Here is a 23337-nt window from a genome sequence, read left to right on the forward strand (position 1 = left end):
GGCGGGTCACGGCAACCCTGCCCGAGGCCACCAAACCGCCCCGGGGAGCACCAAGTGTCTCACCTCGCCCAACCGGGAGGCGGCGGGAGGCGGGTACCGGCCTCCCTTCCCCGCCCGCCGCGCTGCCAGGGCCGCAGCCGCCTCCCGCCCGCCCCTCGCTCTAAGATGGAGGCCCAAGGGCCTCCAGCGTTAATTATTCATGAGGGGTGGAGCCTCGCCGGGTGCTGACGGGCAGGGATGGGCGTTACGGGGAGGACGCTTATTACATATTCAACAGGGGGGCGGGGACAAGAGGGCGGGAAAGCCGCGCCATGGCTCTCGCTTCCCGCTCCTCCCCCTCAGCGCTGAATGGGGCGGCGGGCGAAAAGGCGGGAAAATAATTATTACAAACAAATCAGCACAAAACCCCCAGAGAGGGGCGGAATTATTCATAATCCCAATGAAACACTGCCGGAATAAAACAATTGTGTTGCCTGAGGTCATTTTTTCCCCTCCAACGCTAATTTAACCGCCATTGGCCCCCCTGACAACCTCCACCCTGAACCGGAACTGGTTTGTTTTTTGTTTTTTTTTTTTTTTCTGTGTTTGCAAATATTTCTGCTCCCGACTCAAGTCCAGACGCGCAGGTGTGCTTGCCGGTGTGCACCTGTCTGCGGCGCTAAACCCAGATTCCCCTTTTACCTCCAGCACCTAGTGACGTTTGACTGAAATGCTTTAAAAAAAAATTAGGTTTAATTTTTTTTTTTTTTTTTTTTTCTTCCCCTCAGGGACACGGGGTATGGTGCTCCCCAGAGGCACTGGGGTCTGCTCGCCTCCCACCCCCTCACTCTTCCGCTGCTCCCCTCAGAGGCAGCCTGGCATGGGCCCAGCCGGAGGGTGTTTGCGGGGAGGAAATGTCCCTGAGGTAAAAAACAGCTCCTAAAGCGCTCTCTGTAAGTAAGCATCGACTGCCAGACCTTCTCTGTTAACTGCGTGTAGGTTTGGGGCCACGGGTCCCCGTTTTCAGCCCTTTAGCCCCAATTTTGACAGTCTGGGAGGGGGGAGAGGGGCTGTGGAGGGCCGAGGAGAACAGGGCCTAGACGGTCATTTGGCCTAAAGGCCTGTCATAGCCCGGCTAAATCCCAGCCAAAAGGGCAGGTAAAAGGCCAAATATAATCTACTCCCTCAAATACTGCAGTCCGAGGAGCAAACCCACCCTGAGCTGAGATAAAAAAAAAGCAAGTGCTGGCATTTCCCTTCCGACTGGGCCCTGAGGGGATGAGCCCAAACCACCCCCCCACCCCAACAAAGAAATCCCTGTTGCCATCAGCAGTGCCATCAGGGTGCCCCGAGATTTGCTTTCTAATCAGGGTTATTCACCAATTTAAATGCTTATGGGACTGATTTGAACTACCAGTCTGCTGTAGAGGCTACAGCGTAAATAAAAATACGGGGTTTGTAAATTGTCAGTGTAGGCCGGGGGGTAACAAGGACTAACACAACTCCACGGCTGCACTCGATGCTCTGAGGTTTGTCATCCCTCACTTGAACTCGAACGTTTTTATTTGCACTGACAAGGAAAAAGAGAAAATTGGAAAAAAAAAAAAAAAGAAAAAAAAAAAAAAGGAAAAAGCCCTGTCGAGTTAATATTTGAAGCAATTCGTTCTATGCTCTTTGTGACAAGGCAGGGAAACGGAAATGTTCCAAACCAATCTCCAGAGTAAACAACCTTTTGCAATAAATGTTTGCCAAATGCTAACACAGGGCTCAGAGAAATATCAGGACAAAAGTGCATCCATTAGCAGGAGTTTAGCGACTGCTTAAGGACAAGAAACATTCTAGAGGGGGGTTGAAAGTTGATGCTTTCTGCCTTGTAAACAAATTAGCTTATAGCAACAAACAAGATGACCCTTCTTGGCTAATATTATGAGTTTAGCTTGTTAAATATTTAACATTTACCTTTCAATTTCCAGTCTGGATTAAGCAGTTCTCTAAACAAGTGGTATCCCAGCAGCAGATGGAGATGCACAGACCATTGCCCAGCTCTGGCTGAACTCCCCAAGAAATAAAAAACACGTTAAGTCAAAGAGGAAGCAAATGGGAGCTTTCAGTAAAGTCTCTAAGCTTTGGCTTTGAAACTCACTGCTTGTACTCATTTTTATTTACATTAATTTCATCTAGCTCTGCTCTAAATTAAAATAGTGGTAGTCAATTCAACTTCAATCAAATTGAACAGAAACGGACTGGAACTGGCTGAGTACTTCTGAAAACCTCCCTTGTTTTTCTTCCATATAACACAATTGCAGACCCAAGGTAAGATTTAAAAAAAAAAAAAACCACAAACCCACTTGACGATGCCATAAAACCTTACAGTACAGTCCTGCTGAAGACAATAAGGGGAGTGGAGGAGGAAAAGAAAGCATCACAGGATTGCAAATGTATTTCTAAAGTATGAATCGGACACATGCATCAGATTTAGCCTGTCTTGAACAAAGTTTCGTGGTGCCCTGTTTATAAGCAGGAGTGGAGTGGCTTTCTATGTTGCGTCTTGAATCCACAGTTGTGTGTATAAAATTTCCACTGATTTCAGACTTTTCTTTCTTTGCTTCTAGAAGGTAAACATTTTCCTTCATATAACCATATGTTTATCTATAGGTGGTTTCTTGATTGTTCTTAAGGGTGTCACATCAATTTTCTGTCTCTTGCCTGAGCAGCATAAAAGTCTAATGAAACACTAATTTTAGGAGCAGTTACATTCGCTCATGAGCCTCGTCGAAGTTTAAACTATAAGCTTCTTTAGCTAGCTAGAATTATACCGTACCTAAATTAAAAATGCTTCCAGTGAAGTATAACTTCCTTAAACGTACAATGCAAACTATCCAGCACACAAGCAGAAGTCAGCCAAGCCCATTTGTAAGGCTGTTAATGAAATGCCCCGTATTCTCTCAGTTGTCTGTACAAACAGTGCTCCCATTGTGGATGTGGTAATTTTGCTCAGTGGCATATTAGAGAGGTCTGGCTTGCGTGCTTTCGTAATAAATATGAAGGATGTTTGGAACTTGTTTTCTGTAATTTTTGTAAATTTTTAATCTTTGAAACAATGAGTCTATTCTCTGACTGTATTTCCCACTGATGGTAACTGGGATGTTGCACTGCAGCTTGGACGGGTTCCAGATACGTTACTACCAGTGCTGCCAGCTCTTGTAATTATACTGCAGCACTCATTCTCTTTGGCAATTTCCCTAAAGCCTCAGCTGCTGGAGTCAAGAAGTAGTGTGAAAAATCTCAGTTTAAAAAAAATATTTAAGAGGTAGTGAGTCACTAACTCATTGTTGCCTGACATCGTGAAGTGTACCTATTCTAGAGACTCCGAAACCAGAAGGCAAATCAAAAGAAAGTATTTATCGATCTTTTAAAACTCATTATTTTTCAGACCCTCATCAATTTGGCAAAGCCTGGGTCACTGGGGTTTATTTAGATAGCAATACTATATCATTTCTGTGGATATCACACAGATAGTCATTATATGAAATTAGCCATGTATCAACTTAAATGCTGCAGGAAAAAATGGTTTGAAGGACCACTTTGTTACTTTTAATCTTGTTTTTGGTCACATGCAAGCGTGTGTATAAGCAGTTATCACTCTAATGACATTTCAGCAGCATCCCTATAACTTTTTTCTGTTCTGTTGAATAATTAGTGTAACAAGGTAAAATAATACTGATAATTATTCTAGCTTGTACCATCATTTATACTCCCTTAAGAGTTTCCTTTCAGAATTATTTTCCCAACTTTCTGATATCACCAGTGCTTTTATTTTTTCCTTCTCTAAGATCAGCTGAATACTCCATTCTCTGAGACATGGATTTAGAAAATCATGTAGTAAATTGCATGTCATTGCACTAAATTCAAACAAAAATTTATCCTACGCATATGACAAGATTTTCACACTCCATCACTGTGACTACAGTGCGGTGATTTCCTCTTAGCCTAGCTCTGGGTATAGTATTTTCCTCTTCTGAAAATAGGACTTCCATATTTTCTCTTCAGGTTAGATTTGTTGGACTAACAGAACAATGACATCCACTGCACGGACCAGCTGCACTTTGATTCCCAACCGAAAATACAGACGCAGCAACCGTCACTCCAGGCAGTGCTGGAACATCTTGGGCACAGATTCCCAATCTCTGTCAACACTTGACTATTTCCAAACGCTTCCACTAGAGATCTTTCAAATGGTATTGAATTATCTCTCAGGTGAGAATCTGATAAGAAAGGTATTACTTCCAATATCTGAAAATTGCCACAAAAGTTTTCCATTTAGAAAAAGCTATTATTATTTAAACCGTTTTAGCTGTTAGCTAGTTGAAGTCATTTAATGTGACTCATTCTCTGTATTTTCAGCTTTTATGTATGAAGAACCAAATGACCAAAATTTAAATTATAATTACAAACTATTTGAAGTGCTTTTTGCCTATTATGTGTGAAAAGTGTTCCTTAGATCTATCCATTTCTAATTACTACAGTTTGTTGGCAAAGGAGATAAACAGTAATTAATTTTTGTTTTATTTGTGAATCTTATTGCTCAGCCTATTTTTCAAGTAAGATAAAGATAGTGACTAGTGATCAGCATTTTTCTTGCAGTAAAGATTTACAGGTATACTGGGTTTTGCTTTTTCAGTGAAGGATATCAGCGTGCTGAGCATGGTGTCGAAAACCATCAGCAACAACCTTATTAATTACATCTCAACCTCATCAGGAAACCGAAGGCTCTTACTGCAAGACTTTCATAACCTTGAGCTACCTGGCAAGAGAGAAGGATCCTATATTTTAGAGCACTACAAATCTCTAGGTGATACTTTAATGCAAATGGAACAATTAGGGGAGAACCAAGCTCAGTTAAAAGGTTTCTTCTGTTATATGCATCGATCAGTAAAATGCTGAGGATACGGCCCAAATCATTTGTGCAGCTCTCTCTGAAAGTGAAGTTCCTCCCCATGCCAAATAGCCCCCTCAAATAGCATTAACTGGTGGGGAGAGGTGGGAGGAATTACCTGAAATTATTCCAAAACCTCATAGTTATGGAAAAAATAATGTATGTTCTGCCTCCTCTATGTTTATTTTTTCCTATTAAATGGCAAGCAGGGGTTGGGCAGAGGATCAGTTCTCAGTAGTAGGTGTTTCCAAATTTAGTTTGTTTGGACACCGTTACTGGAAACTGCAGCAGAAACCACGAGTCCCAGGCCCCACACTGGCTGGAGGAATTTGGCTGTCCAGGCCGCCTTCATGGATCACTTCGGAGGAGCTCGCATTCCTCAGTCTGGGAAATGCAGCCGCAGTGCTTAAACCCAGCCTAATTCTGAAGTGACCAGCAACAGTTGCCATCAGAAAGGCTGCTTGATAGTCTGCTGGAGACGTATTGCAGATCACATTCCACTGCTTAGAAAAGGAGTATGCTCGTCACAAAAATGTTATCACAGTTGTCCGTGACTAGCATTCTCCCTGGCAGCTTCGTATCAAAGGCTGAAATGGGCGTAGAGAACACATTTTCCTCTTGCTCTTAGCTTAAGGGCAATGTAAAAATGTCTGTGCTTTTGCTGTCATGGTATGGTGAGTGCGAAGAAAACCTTTCTGGGTGAAAAGATTCACTTGTTCTTTCTTTCAGCTCCTCAGACTTCTGGTGTAGCGTGGTAGAAACCTGCATCGGAATAACATGGGTGCAATAGTAATGAGTGCTGTACAGCCTCAAATCCAAAACCGTTTGCTTATTAACTTTTCTGCTAATTTTTAAAACTCATAGATTCTAATTCATTCTAAAGCATCCTATCAGAGAAGAACATTAAACAATTTGATCCATATCTATTTACTTTTACCTGTCTGATTAAAAAAAAACGTTGTTTGTTTGACAGAGAAATAAAACAGAGCCAGGGTCAGATGCAGAATTATAAGTATGGTTTGAGCTGAAGTCGTGAAATAAAGGCATTCACAGAGTAAAGGAACACTGTTAAAGCCATTTAGACCAAAACCCTCCTACTGTAAGCAATCCATGTAGGTTTTTTTAGGTATCTTAAAATAATCTTAGGGGTTTATTTTTAAAATGAAGCCTGAAACCCTACAATTCTTCAAAAAAAAAAAAATTAAACATTAGTTTGGGCTTTCTAGTAGCCCCATACAAAATGGCAACTTATTTAAATGTAGGTGTGAGCCCATCATTATGGTAGGCCAGTAGCAAACCCATGACATACTCAAAACATAAAGCTCTTTGGCAATATCTGTGTCATCACTGGAAGGCTCAAGAGAACGTTTCTGTTAAGAGGTCAGTTGCAAAATCAGTATTTACTTTACAGCGGGAAAGACTGGACTCAACGGCAAAAATTTGTTCAGAGAGCCTGGACGGGGTCTACGTATTACATAAATCTCACTTAAACTCAGAGGGGTCTGGCTCCACTCAAGTCCATGGCAAAATCTTGCAGGACTTGTAATGGGGTCAGAATTTCAGTCATTGTTTAAAATGTGAGTTATAAATGATGGTGGCACTGTCCTTCCGCACAGGGGGGATTTGGCTGTACAAAACCCGGAGCAGTCTGTTTTGCTCAACCCTTTGTACTCAAACAGTTTTTTCCCCACGCTGATGGCTGTATTCTGCTCTGCAGCTACGCTGTCTGAACAGTTTCAACTGTTCTTCAGGGAGTTCTCTCCAAAGTCTCATCTAGTCACTAGAAAATTGACTTGACTGAGCTTTGGACCATGTCCTAGGCTAATGAATAAATTATGTCTGTCATGTAGGAATGCTAACACGCTTCTAAATAAGGGAAGAGTCGATTTAGAACCAAAGGAAATGCATAAAGTACTTTTTGATATTGAAGAAGTTACGTATTTTTTAGGAGACTGACAATGAAAAAAAAAAGTCCCATCCCACACCCCCACACCCCCCCCCAAGTAAATGCATTTCTGTGGATTTCTTGATTACTTAACAGACAATATATATATATATTTTATTCTGGTAAAAGCAAGCTGTTAACCCATTTGCTATCAGTAGTGTAGAAAAGAAAGCTGCTTAACAAACAGCTGTTCCACACTATAACGGACTCCAGACTTTGACATCCTAAACACATACCATTTCGGTCCTGTATAGGAAAATAATTTTACCTCTTAGCTATGTTTTACATTAAGACAGTTTAGAATATTTTCAGAGCATGTGGCTATCTTGAAAAAATTTTGGAATCTCAGCTTTCCATGATGTAAGGGGAAAACCAGCATTCCCCAGGGTACTGTTAAAAGAGGTGCAACAAGCAACATTTATTTCCAATATTTTTAACAGCTGTAATTCCAAAACCAATACAGTAATTTTTAATAAAGCTCCAACTGTGACTAACAGAGACTTTAAAACAACACAACAAACAAGTTACGGCGTAGGAAGCCTACTTACTCCCCGACAACGTTTTTTCAGGGGAAGATGCCCCCATTACAAAAGCCCTTCCCCAGAGCACAGGGTGCTCTTGTGTCACCCCCTTTGCGGGGCAGCAGCAGCTTCTTCTGAGCAGCGGGTGCAGGTGTGGGATGTGAATGCTCCAGGTAATTCAGGGACGTACGTGTCGTGTGTGCATACTCACAGTCGTGTATGTGTTCCTTCTGTTCACAGGGTTGTTGCTTAAAAGATGCACATTTCTATTGCCTACAAAAGATCGGCTCAAGTATGTACACAAGATTCTCTCGGAAGTAAGTTCACGTCCCTTTTCACTGGTGTTTGGAATTGTCCCTTGCATTTACAATACCGTTTCTAGAAGGCAACTGCTGGTTGAATTTTGCCTTTTACTGTCCCTTTGCTGGAGTTTATTACTACTGTGTGATGAATTTATGGATTTGAAAACGCTCTCATTTTAATAACAATAGAAAAGTCAGCATACTGAACACAGGCCAGTTCTTCTGAGATTCCATATTCCCCAGTCAGTGGTTTTCAACTTTCCTTCAGTTTGTGGACTACTAGAAATTCTGCAGTGGAAGAGCACAGGTCTTCGCAGAAATCTTATTTTTCCAAAACCAGGGTTACTCTTCTTAGAGACCTTTTCCACACTCATTTGTCCAGAGTTTTGAGCTTAATGCTAAGCCGTAACATAGGTACTATAACTTGTTTCCTTACACAGTAAGGGAAGGGAATCCTTCTGAACCTCTCTAATCAGTATTGTTGATACACCAGTAGTACAGAGAATTTCAACCACAGGAATTAGTTTATGGTCAGCTGAGATAAATTACTAGTGTTTTGCACTTGCAGGTTTCCTGTTTTAAACTTAATGGCTGTCCAAGTCCTTTGAATTGTTTAGGATTACAGTGCTATGGGGTATTTTTACAGGTACAGTATCTTTATGGAGAGAAGGCAAGTATCACAAACAGAAAATTAAATTCATTTTCTAAATTAATGTGTGTTTTTGCAAGATATTTAGAAGTGTAAGATGGCTTTGAGCCTCGGAGTGTAGGGGAAAGGTATTTATTCACACAGTTCTCTGAATTTCCTTTCTGGTTGTTAAAATTGCTGATTGGACTCTTGAGAATTCCTTGGTCTGGATTTCACTACCAACCAGTCTGGATTTTGATTAGCGATTTATTATCTAAGAAGACACGGGAGAAGGGGAGCTTTTTATTACACGGCTTCAAATTCACAAATCAAGAGCAGAGATGGTTTAGTTTAAAAGTAAATGGCTATACACATCACATGCCAGAATATTTTTGTTAGCTCATGGTCGCTCGAAATTAATTAAAAAAAAAATCAGCATCAAATTAATTAGTTCAGCAATCCACAGTTTATTTACTGTAATGACTACTGTGATTGCAAATATGCAGTAAAACACTATGGGTAGGGCCTTTTTAGCACTACTTGAGATGTTTGATTGTGAAGTGTGAGAATTGCCCTAATGGAGGCTTCACTGGAGAGTAACTTTGTTTAAAAAAACACAGAAACAAGTTCTCTCTCGGAAGAACAGGCATTCTGAGCACAGTTTAAATGCATTTAAGTCTTAGAAACTTGTGCGTGCAGTTGCTGTATGCATACACAGCATTAAAGTATTTGATAATGCAAAAAATGTGACGATCTTTCTGTGGTTAAGAGTTACAGATAATTCTTTGTACTGGGATGTTTGTAGCAAATACCTTTTGTGTACTTTTCCACGTAAGGTTCAAAAAATTAGCTCTTGGCCCTGAACGTGGAACACCATTAGCAGCTTTGGATTCTGGGCTGCGTTAAGCTTAAGTACAACCTCTGCCCTGATGTGCAGCACCTCCGTAGCAGATAACGGTCCCCTCTGCTCATCAGGGGGGATGCTGTGCAGGCCCCACCCTCCAGGTACGACACCTTCCCTCCCAGTTCTTTGGAGAAATTGCAGGGCAGATTGTGTTTATCTAGTGCGAGAAATGGCATTGTGATCTGAATCTATGGCTCAATCGATTCATTTTTGCCCCCTTTCTTTTTTAACCTTCAGATCCTAACAGCCGGCTGGGATGAACTAGAGTGTCACCGGGTTTTTAACTTCCTCTGTGAGCTGAGCAGTTTACCCCGTAAAGTACAGACAGTTGTCAGCAGCAAACCGGGTAATCAGCAAAGCCGACGGAAGTCCTACAGAATCAAAACACGCTAGCATGGAGAAGTCAGAAAATGGATCTTGATTACTGCAGACACAACTGAGAATATTTTAGCTTTGCAGCACCACAATCCTTTCCTGACTCTCCTGTATGTTCTGTTAGCTCCAACATTACACAGAACGTGGGCGTTCTAAAGCAAACACTTGGCCTTCCCATAGATGAATACAGCTATTTTTTTCTTCACCAAAAGCAAGGACAAGTGCTTTTGTCTTCGACATATACCTTGTAGTGAAGAGAGCTGTCTTGAGAAGCATTTAGGGTTTTTTTGAATCATTCCATTATCAAACCAATGCGTAAGGGATGTATATACGTAAACAGCAACACGGACTTGAGTCTTTCCTACTATACACCAGTGCCAGTGAAATCAATGGGAAAGGACCCACTGTAGAAATAAAGCGATGCAGTAAAAACTTAGGTTTAATATTTCTAAAACACAACACTGAGGTCGTACATGCCTCTCAAGGAATTCTCATGTTTCCCAGCACAGAGCTGGGTATTTCTGTGGAAGGCTTTATACACACTTCCTCCTATTTCCACCTACTGGTGCCAAAAACCAGAAACTAAAAACCATAGCAGAGTGCCCTTGAAGACATGCGTGAGTTGCTGTAGAAAGGTACCAGAGGGTGCATCGATAGATTTTATGGCCTGAATTAGTGCAACGTATCCAAAAGAGCCCAGACTCAGGAAGTAACAGCTGAGAATTTCATTAAATCCCCCTAGATGTTCTTGGGCAGCTTTAAGGAAATCCTTTCTCTTCCTATTACAAAAAAGTGATCATGTGTATTGTATGAGGCTGAACGGATTTATAATATCTATGTTCTTTTACCCCAGGAAGTGCCCGAAATCTAGAGCTACAGATAAGATTATACTGTCGTAGTGTCTTGTTGAACCACTGGATTCATCAAAGTGATTCTGCGTTTTGGCTTTCTCGGATTTTAAAGCCGTGGCCCATTGTTAATCAAGCTCGCCTGCTGTATATCATCTTTGGGCCAGTGTCATCCCTTGATGGTGAGTAGTCTGGGGGGTTAATTTTTGAGGTTTGCTCCCTGAGAATGAGATTTTCTTGCTGGATGCAGCGTTTCTGAAAACCAAGCTTTATGCAAATAAAATGTAGCGTAATGTAAATGTAAAATGTAATCGTATTGCCCGCCCAAATTTTTCTGCTTAACCAGATCTCAATAACATACATAAAATACATAAATTGTATATATGTGTATATATATATATATATTAAAAAGTTACAATTCAAGTGAAGAAATTGCCCCTCTGTTCCTCTATTCTCCCCTGCTTAGGGTAGAGTTAGCTCAAATGTACCTCAAAGAAACAGCTGTTTCTCTGAGGAAAAGCATGCTTTCTCACTTAATTATTAGATCTGGGATTCTTTAAATCTCCCTTTGGTTCATGCTGCAACTACCACCATCCCTACTAAGATGACAAAAGGAGAAAAAAACCTCAGTCACAAAGACTGAGTCATCTTACTTAAATCCCTTCCTCTGACTCAGCTCTAAGGCCCAGTTTAGCACCTTCCTTGTTTTTTAAAAACAAACAAACAAAAAGTCCTTTGTCACTTAATAGCAGTTGTGATTAATATATTGCTCAGGACATGTGATCTGGCAGAAAATGATAGAAGGACCAACAGATGACACCAGTCTGAAAGGTCTGGCAGATGCCATTAAACTGCTGTACGATACAGAAGCGAGAGAATGGACAGCAGATGATGTTATCAGTCTTGTGGATGAGCTGTCAGGTGTGGTTTTGCCTTTCTCATTAATCTGTAGGATTATATGCCCATGTCCTCCAAATCTGGCAATAAGTGTGTTTCAGACACGCAGGTGCCTGGGGAAAATCACTGTAATATTCCTCACAGTAGCTGTGGCATAACTGGAAAAGTCATTATCCTTGGAAGCCAGGCAGTAGCTGGGGACGAGAGAAACCCGGCACTGATTACAAATTCAGGCTGTCTCTCCCCATTGTGAAATATTTTAAGAACCTGTGCAGACCTTTAAAATTCAAGTCTTGTCTAACCATTATTACGGAAACCTTGTCCAAGCTGTCTAAACTGAAAACATAATGTTTGTTCTAGCCAAAATTCTACCAAAGGATGTTAATGGCTACAGAGAAAGTCAGTTCGGGGTGAGATTAGATCACATGAAGAGCTGGTAGGAATCACTTATGAGACTTTGTTGCTGCAACTGTATTCCAGAGGGTATCCCCTCACAAATTCGGGTTTGCTATCAAAACCAACAGTTAATAAATTCACATCTCCCAGAACAGTTACTGCAGCACGCCTTTCTTTTTGTTCAAAGATCACTAAAATTCTCTTTATTTTATTACACAGTTGTTCCCCGGGAGTGGCTCATGGAGAACAATGCTCGGCTTCTTGTTCTGAGTGGAAACAGCATTTGCTTCACTTTCATGGCCAGTAAAGCTGTGAATGGGAGAGCCCTCGATTTAGCCAGACTTGTGGTCTTCCTGGCTTTGGTGAGTACTACTGAACAGAGCAGGCTCAAGCCTTTTGCTTCTTTGCCCACAGATTTGTTGTTTCCCCATCTACTCCTACAAACCAGGAGTAAATCCAGTCAGAGGCTTGGTACTCTTCCACCCTCTGGTCCCTGCAAGCTGGCCAGCCCGTCCTTGACTTAGCAAAAGGCTGACAAGTTCCCGTTTTAGCTTGCCAACAACAAGAACAACCTCTATGGCCTCCTAAAAAGCCGTGATTTTCCAGGCCATGGCTGCCACTGATCCAGTCATTCATTAGTCAATAGTTAATTCTAAGATTTAATCTTGCCTTTTATAACATCGTGCTCATCATAAAAGCTGTGTTTCTAATATTTCCTGTGCACGCCAGGTCTGTGAGAAGGACCTGTACTCCATGGACTGGGTGGTAAAAATGATGCAAAAGGTCTGCAAAGTTTTCAGCACTCCGGGAGAGAGAAAAAACTTTCTGCAGAGCGTGGAGAGCGCCTTTGCTTACGTGATCATGGACATGGTACAGGCAGTGCTGTGGGGTAAGCCTGTGGGTCTGCGAGCCTGAGGTGTTTGAATAACATAAAATAATCGATCAAGTGTCCTAATTGGGAGAGACATTTCTCTGAACCGGTCTCTCTTGTCTAAGAGATTCCTAGCATTGTGGATGGCGAAACCAAGAGTCTTTCCAAGTACGTCCCACCAGAGCTCTGAGGCCGAGGTCCTTCTGGGCTGGGTCTAAACCCAGGCTCTGGGCAGGTGCCAGGCAGCCTGTTCAGCTCCACAAGCTGCAGTTGCTCCCCATCCACAGCTTGTCAGCCTTGAGAAAGCCTCGAGACCGGTTCCGACGGCAAGCTGTAAGGATGAACGGCCTGCTCAGTTAGGACAGATTTTTGTCTTAACGCACAATTGTTCTTGTCCATCTTTGGACAAGCTGCTGAAGGAATTCTGGAGACAGTCTCCTGTGTTATTTCACAGCTGTCCTGCCATCAGGTGCAGTAGCTGATGTCTCATAAATCTAAGCGGAGGCTGCTGATTCAGCCTCTGCTGAAAACACTGCAGCAGTAAGATTTATCTTTGAAGAAGTCATTTGGTTTCACTAAAATGGTTTTCTTTGCCCTGGTAGGGGATCATGGTGAAGAGGACAACATCATTTTGAATTTATTCCATCTTATAAATGCACAAGCGAACTTCCATAGAGAAATCCTGTTCCTGACCCTGGGAAAAACCAGCAACACCATTTGATGCTCTGAATTTTTCAGACTTGCTGGACTTACTCCTGCTGGATTATTTTTTTTTTTTTCTTTAAACATTTGCAAAGCAGTGTCTGATTATTTCTTAAATTTCCGTTCCAGTAAGAGCTGGAGTAGCAGCAGGAGAAGCTGGTGACATAGGTGTCAGACCAGCTGAAAGAGCTGATGGAACCTCTGAGCAGTCACAGCGGAGTTGTGCACAGTTTGCTCCTCGGAGGCCGCGTTACGATGCTCGGAGGAAGCTCAGAGGGGCCTCTGGTTTGGGAACACGAACTGCATTCTTTTCCCACTGTGTATGTTTGCATACACAATAAAAATGACATGGTTTTCATATTTGGTGTGCATACACATCTTGAAGAATGTTGTCTTAGTTCAGAAGCGAAAACATTTTGATCTTTTAATTTTGTTTTCTCTTGGGAATTGGAGGAGAAAGAGACAGGCATAATTAGAGAAGCACAGCTACGTTTTCCCACTTTGCCAGGATCTCTCTTGCTAAGTCTTGCATCCTACCACAGAACTACTCCATCGATTGTCCATTCAGCTTTAGCAGAACGGGGAGATTCCTGAAAGCAATTTCACTGCTTTGATCAAGCAAGGCAGGCTTTTTTCCCCTCAAACTACAGGCGCCTTTTAACCATAAAGCAGAAGAAACTTCAAATCCCTCTCCCTGCCTGGTGTCATAACTGAACTGTTAAAGCGTATTTGCCTTTATAGGATGTAGCTAAGTTGAAGACACACGTTAAACACGCATAGGTGAAGGTTACCATTTCATTGAAGGATATAAATGTTTGCTACTTATTAAAGGTTTTGATTTTCTGCTCTATTGGCTTCAAAACAGAAATATGTAATGCGTAATAAAAGGCGCTTACTTTACTGTGCACTGTTTACAACACGGCTGGTTTCTTCCTACTATTACATAAACCTTCATCTCCACCTCAATCACTTCTCAAATGTTTTAGTGCTCCTCCAGGACCAGATTGTAGCTGCAGGGCCCCTGTTTAGCTTTGAAAACCCGTCTTCAACCGCTGCAAAGAGCCCAGCCGTGCCCATTTATCTCAGCTGCCCCCACTTGATTCCATCAGTAATGAGCCGACAACAGCTCTGTAATGATTTGCTTGGAAGTTTGCATGTTAAAGTTCTTGCGACATTTGTTGAATATACAATTACAGGCAGGGATTGACTGCGTTAAGGATACGGGATATCATTTTTTTTGGAGGCTCTTTGTGGCGTGCCGGTAGATGGCAGAGGTGAAGCCTTCCCCGAGAGGAGTGTCTGCAGGCGATGGCTGCTAACATCCCTTTTTTCTCGCTGTTTGAAGGTTATATTTAAGAGCACGCTGCGATGCTACAATTGTGCTGCAACTACGTCTTATGTCTGAAGTAAGCAAAATGCAAGACTCTGCTAGCTCTTCAGTGAACAAAACGCCTCCAGACATGTCCCTAACGACCCCAAAATGCGACCAACCAGACTGGCCACAGGGAAGTGCAGCCAAGAAGCCGCCGAGGAGGAACGCTCAGCCCGGCTCGCTGGCTGTCCCTCCCTTCCTCCGCAGGAATAAATCACCTCAACGGATGGAATCCGGAATAATGGAGCCCTGACCCACCGAGGCCGGGGTCTTGCTGGGCCGTGAGGCTGCTTCTCTGTGCCACGACACAAAGCCTTGGTGCAGCTTCTCTGCCCGTGTCCGTCTCGTCTCCCGGGGCCGCGGACACAGCGGCAATAAATTACAGCCCGTCACAAGGGGTGCCATTATGCGAGCGCGGCGACACAGGAAAAGTGAGTTCTTTGATTCCCTGGCAGCAGCCAACAAAGCTGAAATGTCAGCTCTGCTGGCGCTCGCTCGCTCGCTCTCGCAGCAGATCCTCCAGGAGCACAAGCTTTAGGAAGCTGCCAGTTGTGAAATACCGATGGCGTTATTAATTATTATTAACAGCTCTTCTTCTTACACACACACCAGCTCAGCAAGTGTTGGCCGTCAGTTTTCGCAGTGCTCACACACACGTTCCCACCAGGCGAGGCCTTTCCTCCTCAAAGCTCAAGCCCACCAAAGCAGTGCTTCCCAAACCAGTTTGGTTTGAACTGGAAAACGACACCAGGCCTTGCAGCCTCCTTTCCCCATATCTCCCTCCGATTGTCTCTCACAATTAACCACCCCCCCTGCTAATGGTGTCCAGGTGGGGAGCCCCCGGGCAGCGCCGCGCACCGGGGGAGCTGGGACAGCGATACTTGAGCAAACAGTGCTTTTTCTTCTGCTGCCAAATTTGAAATGCTGCCGTGGGGAGTCGATAAAAACCCTCCCAGGATGAGAAGGAAAATTCCCCCTGTGCCAGGGGAGCTCTTTAGGGCGCAGGGCTGCACCCTGGCTGCAGCCTGGGCTGCGGAGCGCCGTATCCCATCGGCTAAAGAGCTACCCCGGGCGCTGCGGCCCTCGGTCCGGCTGCAAACGCCGCCCCTGCCCGGAGCTTCCAACTCCTTTGCCGTCCTCAGCTGCTGGGCTGGGTCGCTTCACCTCCCCGCGCGGCGCTGGCCGGTCTGGGGCACGGCGGAAGGGGCTGTTGTGCATAGCTGGCGGGTTTGTAAGGCCCTCCGAGGGGAGAGGAACCTTCAGAGTGAGAGAAAATTATTGTTCCTGGTTTCACACTCAGCTGAGTTTCCATTCCATGCATTCCTCGTTACTCACTCTCTCTTAATCACTGCAGATGTTGATATCAGATACAGACTCACCAAGTGGAGGTTATTGAGAACATGACTTAGGCTTGAAGAAATTCCTCCCAGAGTATTTCAAGCTTCTGATTTTCGACTATATTTGGTGGCGGAGTGAGAAGCTTTTCCGCATCTCCAGGGCTCAGCGGCGAGGGACCGCCCTGGGCAGCTCAGGCTGAGACCAGAGCACGGAGAACACGCTTGGGACCGAAGTCACCAACTTCGTGTTTCTCTCGGGAGTTTTACTAACAGGAAATTGCAGTGTCCAGTATTCAGCTGGCAACAGTAACCACAGCCAGCATTCCCAGACTCTGAAATCCCTCTTCTTTCTGTAAACACCATCTTCTGAAAGTCTCATCGACCAGTAGCCGTGTACCCCGGCGGTGCCCGTGCAGCCCCCGCGCTCACCGGAGCCTCTTCCCTTGCCCCCACTCGTGTGATGGTGCCATGGTTAACTGACGAGGCATGAGCAGTTTTCCCCATTACAGATATTTCGGGTGCTTAGAAAAAATAAAAATTTCCAGGAGAGACCAGGCATATGAAAATTTTCTCTTCTAGGAGGATGAAATTTTCAGTTGGAAAAGAGCTTTGCTTGTGACTGACAGTGTAAGGGCAGGGATTGATGCAGGGCTTCATAAAAGGACAGGAAAAATTCTCTTGAGGCCTCAAATACCTCCCCAGACCTCTCCAAGCTGGGAGAAATTAAGCTCTGAAATGTTCTTTCCATCCCACAGAAATTTCCATCCTATTAAAAAAGTTCCTTTCTCTACACTGATATTGACTGAGACCTCCCAGAGCTCCCCTGAACCTGTGAGGGGACCTGAGTGCAGGGCAGAGCCTGGTTCAGACCCCCGGTGCCAGGTCAGGACCCCCCCGGGGATGCAGAGGTGTCTCGGTGGGGTTTGTGGGGATCCCGTGGTTCTCGGGGTGCCCCCGTCTCTCCCCAGAAGCAGAGTTTGCTCCCGGAGCCGTGTACTCCCCAGCCCCATGGTCACTGCCCAGGGGTGCGTTTTGACAGGGCCAACACCAGCAGACGCCTTCACGCTCTCGTGTCGTTCCTCTTTATTTAATTTCCTTCGACGTTTTTAATTAAAAATATAAGTGCTTTTCGAAAAGAAAACCCGACTGACCGACCTCGCGAGCGCTCATCCCAGGGGGCTAAGCCACCCGGGGTGGAGGGGGCAGGACCCTTCGCACCCCCGGCCCGGCAGCGGGACGCCCCCTTGCCCCGGCCACCCCATGTCCCCCCTTCGCCCCCCTGGGCCCCCTCCGTGATGCCCCTCGCTCCGCCTTGGGCAGCCGGTTCCTCGCCGAGGGTTAATGCTGTTCCAGAAGGCTCCGAGGGAGGTGGCCCAGGCAGTGGCTGTGGGAGAGAAAGGAGAAACTGGGCTGAACTGGGCCGGGACACTGGGGGGGAGCACAGGCAGCAGCAGCCCCCCTTCGCCCAGCACGGGGAGGGGCAGAGGCAGTGGGACGACCCCCCCGCTTTGCCTCCTTTAAAATGATGTAACCAGGATCCCTTCTTGCTTCTCCCCTAAGCTGTTTCATTTCTCTCCCTCTTGGGAACAAAAGCTCCATGTTTGTGCTGCGCCACTCGAAAAGGCAAAGAGCAGCTTTTCCAGACGGGAAGGGGCTGAGGGACCCCGCAGGGAGAGCCCAGGGGCCACACAAAAGCCGGGGCACGTTTCAGCGGGCGAGGTGGCCTGGTTTATAAAATAAACCCTGGTGCCCTCCTTCCAGCCCTGAGCTCGGCTGCCTCAGCCAGGCAGAGGCACCAGCAGCCAAAGAACCTTAAACCCTAAATTATCCCCGCTCCCCCCTCTCCCCCGACACGTTTCTCCCCAGAAATTAAAGCCCGGTGGGACGAGGAGCAGCCGGCTCACCTGGACGACGCTTCGATTGCGAGGCTGATGCTGAGCCGCATCTTCCCCGGCATGGCTCTAGAGCATGTAAATGATGTAGGAGAGGATCACCAGGCCGATGATGGCAAAAAACATCAGGATGAAAATATCCAGCATGGCGAGCGAGGAGCCGGTGGGGCGGGGGCTGCCGGGCTCCCCGCGGCGTGGAGAGGGGATGCTCCTCCGCTCGCCAGCCCCCGCGGCTCAGCCGCTGCGTCCTCCCTCCCCTCCCAGGCCGAGCACGGCTCTCGCTCTGCTCAGGATGGAGAGATGATGCCGGAGCTGACGGAGCCGCTTTCCTGCAGGCAGGCGGAAAATAAAGGGACAAAGAGAGGCGGTCAGAGGGGGCTTCGGCCTCGCCCGGGCGGCGGAGCCCTCGCGCAGCCCCGAGTGGGGCTCCCAGGAGGCACCGTCTGCTTCAGCCCTGCTGCTTCCTACCCAAACTGCTGCCCGGTTTAGGGGTGCTTACGGTGATGTGACCCCCCCTGTTTGCAGCTGGGGAAGGGCCCACCCTATGGGGGAAGAAGCAAAGATGAGCTTTGGGCACCACAAAGCCGTGGCGATCGGTCGGGACCCCTGTGAACTCTCACCTTTCAGGGTCTGGGGGACGCAGCGTCCTTTGCCTTCGGTGTCACACCACCTGCTTCAGCACGGTTTAAAGCAACACGGTTTTAAGTGAGCAGCAACAGCCGCGGAGCCGTTCTATTTTAATTTTTTTTGGCTAGTGCTGCTGATGCAAATACCACTGTTATCCCCAACACCTTCAAGATTTTCTTTTCCCACTGCTGAACAGTGTAAATTGCTGAAAATCCCACCTCGAGAGGCTGCAGCGGCCGAGCTAAGCCGTGGCCAGCTGGGCTCGGAGCACCAGCACTGGCTGGGTCCTGAGGGCCCGGCTGTCACGGTGCTGCGTCCCCAGAGACGGGACCCGGCGCCCGTGCTACGCTGCCCGCAGCAAAGCTGAGCATTTCCCTGCGGGGGTCTGGCCTCGGAGCGGGCACCAGCACGCCTGAACCCCAGCACATCCCAGCCCCACGCTGTGCCCAGCCTCTGGCCTCTCAGACCGAGACCCCAAAGCGCGTCAGCAAGCGGGGAGGCATCACCTGCGCCTCCACGAGGGTTTCTCCAACGTGGTTCAGGGCTGAATTTCGAGGCTGATCTCCCGGGTGGCCGCAGCACGTGAGCCAGACACACTGCAGGCGGGCTCCAAGCGCATCCCTTGGCTTCCAGCCACGCCGAGAGCAAGGGATGAGTCAAGAAGCTGCGTCCCAGGTGGGCTCCCAGCGTCTCCCACTCCCAGGGCAGCCAGGCAGAGATGAGGAGCCCAGCTCTGGCAGCTTCCCCCAGACCTGAGAACCCTCACCACGTCCAAAAGGAGCAGGAAAACAGCCAGAAAAGCGACCGCAATCAAACCCGGCACAATCGGCAGGTAAAAATTATACTTTTATTTTTAATTCGAGTAAACCGGGAAGAGAATCGGTTGGTTTGTTCCATTCGATGGTTCGGTTAAAAAGGCCAAATAACGTTTTTTATTGGTGGTGTTCAACCCGATGGGAAGGAGTACACAATCAAGCAACGGATCCAGAAGAAAACACGTTCTAAGCTCAGCACTGAGACGCAACCGGGGAAGCTGGGATGGACGAGGTCTATTTTACACATGATGAGAAGCAATTTAGCTTTTAATTTTTCTTTTTTTCTTTTTTTTTTTACTATTTTATTTATTTATTTATTTTAAATACAGGTTTAGGTGCTTTTCAGCTATGAAAAAAGGCAAAAAAGTGCATAAGTCGAGAGAAAAGGCATAAATCAAGCAGTAAGAGGTTTGTTTCCCATGGCAGGGGAGAAGAGGCAGGGCATGGGAGGGGAGAATTAGGACAATGGTTTCAAGGTAGCATTAAAAAAAGGTCCATATACCAAAACGTAATTGCCTGTGTTATTTGGTCCATTAAAAAACGGTTTATTCACATTGATACTCCCCCCCAATCCCAGACAAGAACGTGATTAAGAAGAGGATTAGCAGGGAGATGTGGACTCCCCCCCTGCCCAGCCACCCCCTCTCCCCTGCTCTTGTGCTCGCTTGTTTTAGCACCAAACGGGATTCCCATCCCGTAAAGCCCATCCTGGCAGCTTCTGGGGTCCCGTTTTCACCCCGAGGGGATGACGGTGCCAGGAGTCCCCATCTCCCCCCATCCCGTTGCAGCCAACTGGGGAACAAGCCAGGAGCAAAACGCTCCCCTGTCCCTGGCTCCTGCCCTCCCAGCGGGTCTCTGCCCTGCTGGAACCCCCTCCCTGCCAGAACAGCATCTGCTCCAGCAGCCCCCGACTCCGGTCACCCCAACTCTGGTCACCCCGACCCCAGCATCACCCACGAACCAGCTCTGCAGCCCCGTGTGCTCTGAGAAAGGGGACTGCAAGCACGAGGCAGTGGGATCCTCTCCCTCTCCATGAGACCATCCCCCAGGATGTGTCCCCAGAGCCAAGGAATGGCTCAACTTGGCCACTTTGGTCCCTTAATTCCCTCTTTTCCTTTGGGAATAGCAAAAGCAGCAGCTTCCCCTTGGAAGCGCAGCCCAAGCCCCGAGCAGCCCGCCAAGGGGACAGTCCCCTCCGGCTGCCCCATGCCCGTGGGCCGGGCAGAGCCGGGGCTGTGAGCGGGCACAGGGCAGCGCAGAGCTGGAGGCAGCACGACGGCATCACCACCGCCCCTTCGGCTTCTGTGACCCGGGAGAAGAGCATCCTGCTCCCACCCTCCCCGCACAGGCTTCCAGTTATACCTGTCCCTGTCCAGCTCTCGGACCTCTGGAGCCCAAACAAGAAGGGGACAGGGATGTGCTGCCAGATTTTGGTCCACAACGTGATCCTGTGTCTTGCTGGGGACCAACAAGAGGTGCAGGGTGTTTCGGGGTGCCAAACCCCGGCCTCTGCCACTCAAGACCGAGCTGCCAGAGGGGACAGTCACCCAGGACGGTCCCTAGCATGGTGGCAGAGGGGGAGGATCTTTCACACGCAGCTCAGAAGAGGCACAGGGATGGGGGCTGATCCTGCCGGCTCCCCAGACCATCCACCCAGCCGGTGGAGGGCTCAGGAGGGTCCCTTCAGCCCAGCAGCAGCAAGAGAAAATGAGGAAGATTCTGAGTGAATTTGGGGAGCAAGCACTAAGAGGAAGAGGCTGCCCCAGAAGGTGGGGCCCAGGGGACCCCCAAAGAAAGCTGGAGCTGCAGGGGGGACTTGAGGTCTTGGTGTCACAGTGCTCCCCCCCAGCGCAGAGGAGCGGGGAGCCCGGCCCGTCTCCAGCCCTCGAGCGGGAGCAGCAGCCTCTGGGCGAAGCAACGCTGCGGCTGCTCCGCTTCCCGCACCAGCACGGCCCCGGCTCAGCCCCGGACGGATCGGGGAGGCCGAAGGAAGAAGCCAGAGCCCCAGGCAGAAGCAGCAAGAGCTGCCTCCAGGCCTGTCCAGAGCAGCCGCTCTGAAACCCAAGGAGAAAGATTTAGCTTAAGATTTAGCTTCAGATTTTAATTGCGAACGTTTTTCTGTTTGGAGGACTGAAGGGAGCGAAGACTGAATGGAAACACGGCACAGAGGAGCCGGGAAAAGCAACGGGACAAGCCAGAGCCCGAGCGGGGCAGGGTGGAGGCTGCCAGCCCGTCCCTCCCGTCAGCCCAGGGCAGCCCTTGGGACGAGCATCCCCCACCTCGTCCACCCAGACATCGCCCATCCCCGCCACAGCGGGGGGAATTTGGTCCTAAGACGGTCTCCTCCCCCCTTTGCTGGGGTCCCGGGAAACACCGGAGCGCCCGGGAGGGCTGGAGAGGAGGGAGACCGAAGGAGAGGGAAAGCTGCAGCGGTTTGGTCTCTCGAGCCCCCAACATCCCTTGCAGACAGTCCCTCGGTCCCGACAGAGCTAGAACAAAGCTAAATTGGCAAGAGAAACCGGAGAGGGCTGCAGAAACACAGAGTAACCGGGGTGTCAGGACGCGGCTCCGGCGGGCGATGCCGGAGCGGGCGGGATAAGGGATGCTGGGACAGAGAGACGGACACACACACACACACGGGGGGGGCCGGTGTGGGCTGGGGGCTCGGCTGTCAGCCACGGGCCCCGTCCCCTCCCGCCGCTCAGATGGCCTCCACGTAGTTGGCGGGGAGCATGCCCGTGTCGCCCGTGCGCTCCACCGTGCCGTACATCCACCCGTCGTCGATCTGCTGCACGTTGATGATGGTGTCGCCGTCCTGGAAGGAGACCTCGTCCTCGTCGGCCGCGTTGTAATCGTAGACGGCGCGGAAACGCTTCTGTGGGGAGAAGAGGGGTCAGCGGGCACAGACCCTCCCCGGGCCCTGCCCCGGACGGACAGAGCTGCCGTCCGGGGGGGTTCCGGGGGCAGGGAGCTGTGATGGATCCGGGAGGTTCTCACCGGGCGCCGCGCAGGGACGCCGGCGCCAGCAGCACCCGTGCACGTGGAAACCCGGCACCCGGCGCTACACACCTGCGCCTCCCCTGCACCGGGGCGGGGAGCAAGCGCAGCAAACCCGGACCCTGGCGGGGGGCTGGTGCTGGGGCTGTGAGCCCCGGGGCTGTACTCACCCCCCCTCCAGAAGGAGCGTTGCGCTGTGTCGAGGCCGGTGCCGCAGGCTCCTTGTAGCCGTAGGACTGAGACGATGGCTGCTGGTAGCCTTGGGGAGGGGGACAGACGGGGTCTGTTACCCGGAGCTGGTGCTGGGACGTGGGGGACACAGCAAAGCCCCTCGCAAAGAGCCGCCAGCGGTGCCCGCAGCACCCCCCCCGCCTTACCTGGGTTGCTGGGTTGGACGTGGTGAGACGGCTGATGCTGCTGCTCTGCGGGTCTCCGGTAATTGGCGCTCTCCTGGGAGTTCCTGCGCTCCAGCTCAGCACCCTCGCTGGGGCTCGGGCCCATCCTGCTCCTCTCGAACTCTTCGTGGTATTTTATCTACAGCGACAGGAGAGGAAGAGGAGGTCAGAGCGCAGCCCTGCGGCGCGGGCCACCAGGCTGAGCCCGGCCCCAGCCCTGGCAGCAGCTCCCACGGCCCTTCGGCGTCAGCAACGTCCTTCACCTCGTCTCGGCTCATTTTTTTTTGCCACTGAGGACTCGGCACCAGCCACCTCACAACCTCCCAGGGGGGCTTCTTCCCCCACATCTCCCCCAGGCCATGGGGACGTTTGCTTAGACCCCTTTGTGGCACAGAAAGGAGGAGGTTTAAGCGTCCTGTGGGTGGGAGATGTGTTTTTTTCAGGCGTGGGTGAGATTCAAGACCAGGCTCCCAAGCCCCCAGGCTGCAGGAGCACGGAGCAAATCCCCCCCCCAAGGCTCAGCAGATGCCACAGAGGAACCGCTCCAACATCTACCCCCAGGTCTCTCTGAAGCCTGAGAGGGCCTCGGGGGGTTTTG

The 23337-nt window shown here is 48.5% G+C and overlaps 2 protein-coding genes across 3 annotated transcripts in view; one reads left to right on the plus strand and one right to left on the minus strand.

Annotated features, from left to right (window-relative positions):
* Positions 1-4055: 4055 nt before the first annotated feature.
* FBXO47 (F-box protein 47) lies at positions 4056-13323 on the plus strand. Its single transcript, XM_074926968.1, has 10 exons — positions 4056-4236; positions 4661-4831; positions 7622-7698; positions 8252-8329; positions 9453-9561; positions 10444-10620; positions 11213-11359; positions 11951-12093; positions 12461-12620; positions 13205-13323. The coding sequence occupies exons 1-10, from the start codon at positions 4056-4058 to the stop codon at positions 13321-13323; spliced, it is 1362 nt and encodes a 453-aa protein (XP_074783069.1).
* A 6037-nt stretch (positions 13324-19360) lies between these two features.
* The window catches only part of LASP1 (LIM and SH3 protein 1), a 34774-nt gene continuing 30797 nt past the window's right edge, over positions 19361-23337 (minus strand). The window contains exons 5-7 of one of the 2 annotated variants that reach the window (XM_074926938.1): positions 22741-22878; positions 22515-22640; positions 19361-22222 (exon numbers count right to left, since the gene is read on the minus strand). In XM_074926938.1, the coding sequence (XP_074783039.1) occupies positions 22049-22222; positions 22515-22640; positions 22741-22878 (438 nt within the window). In that variant the 3' untranslated portion in view covers positions 19361-22048. Of the gene's footprint in view, positions 22223-22514; positions 22641-22721; positions 22879-23337 lie in introns of both variants that reach the window. The other variant, XM_074926937.1, reaches the window with a different exon arrangement.

This window comes from Athene noctua, chromosome 25 (assembly GCF_965140245.1).
Source record: "Athene noctua chromosome 25, bAthNoc1.hap1.1, whole genome shotgun sequence".
In the NCBI taxonomy this organism is placed as follows: domain Eukaryota; kingdom Metazoa; phylum Chordata; class Aves; order Strigiformes; family Strigidae; genus Athene; species Athene noctua.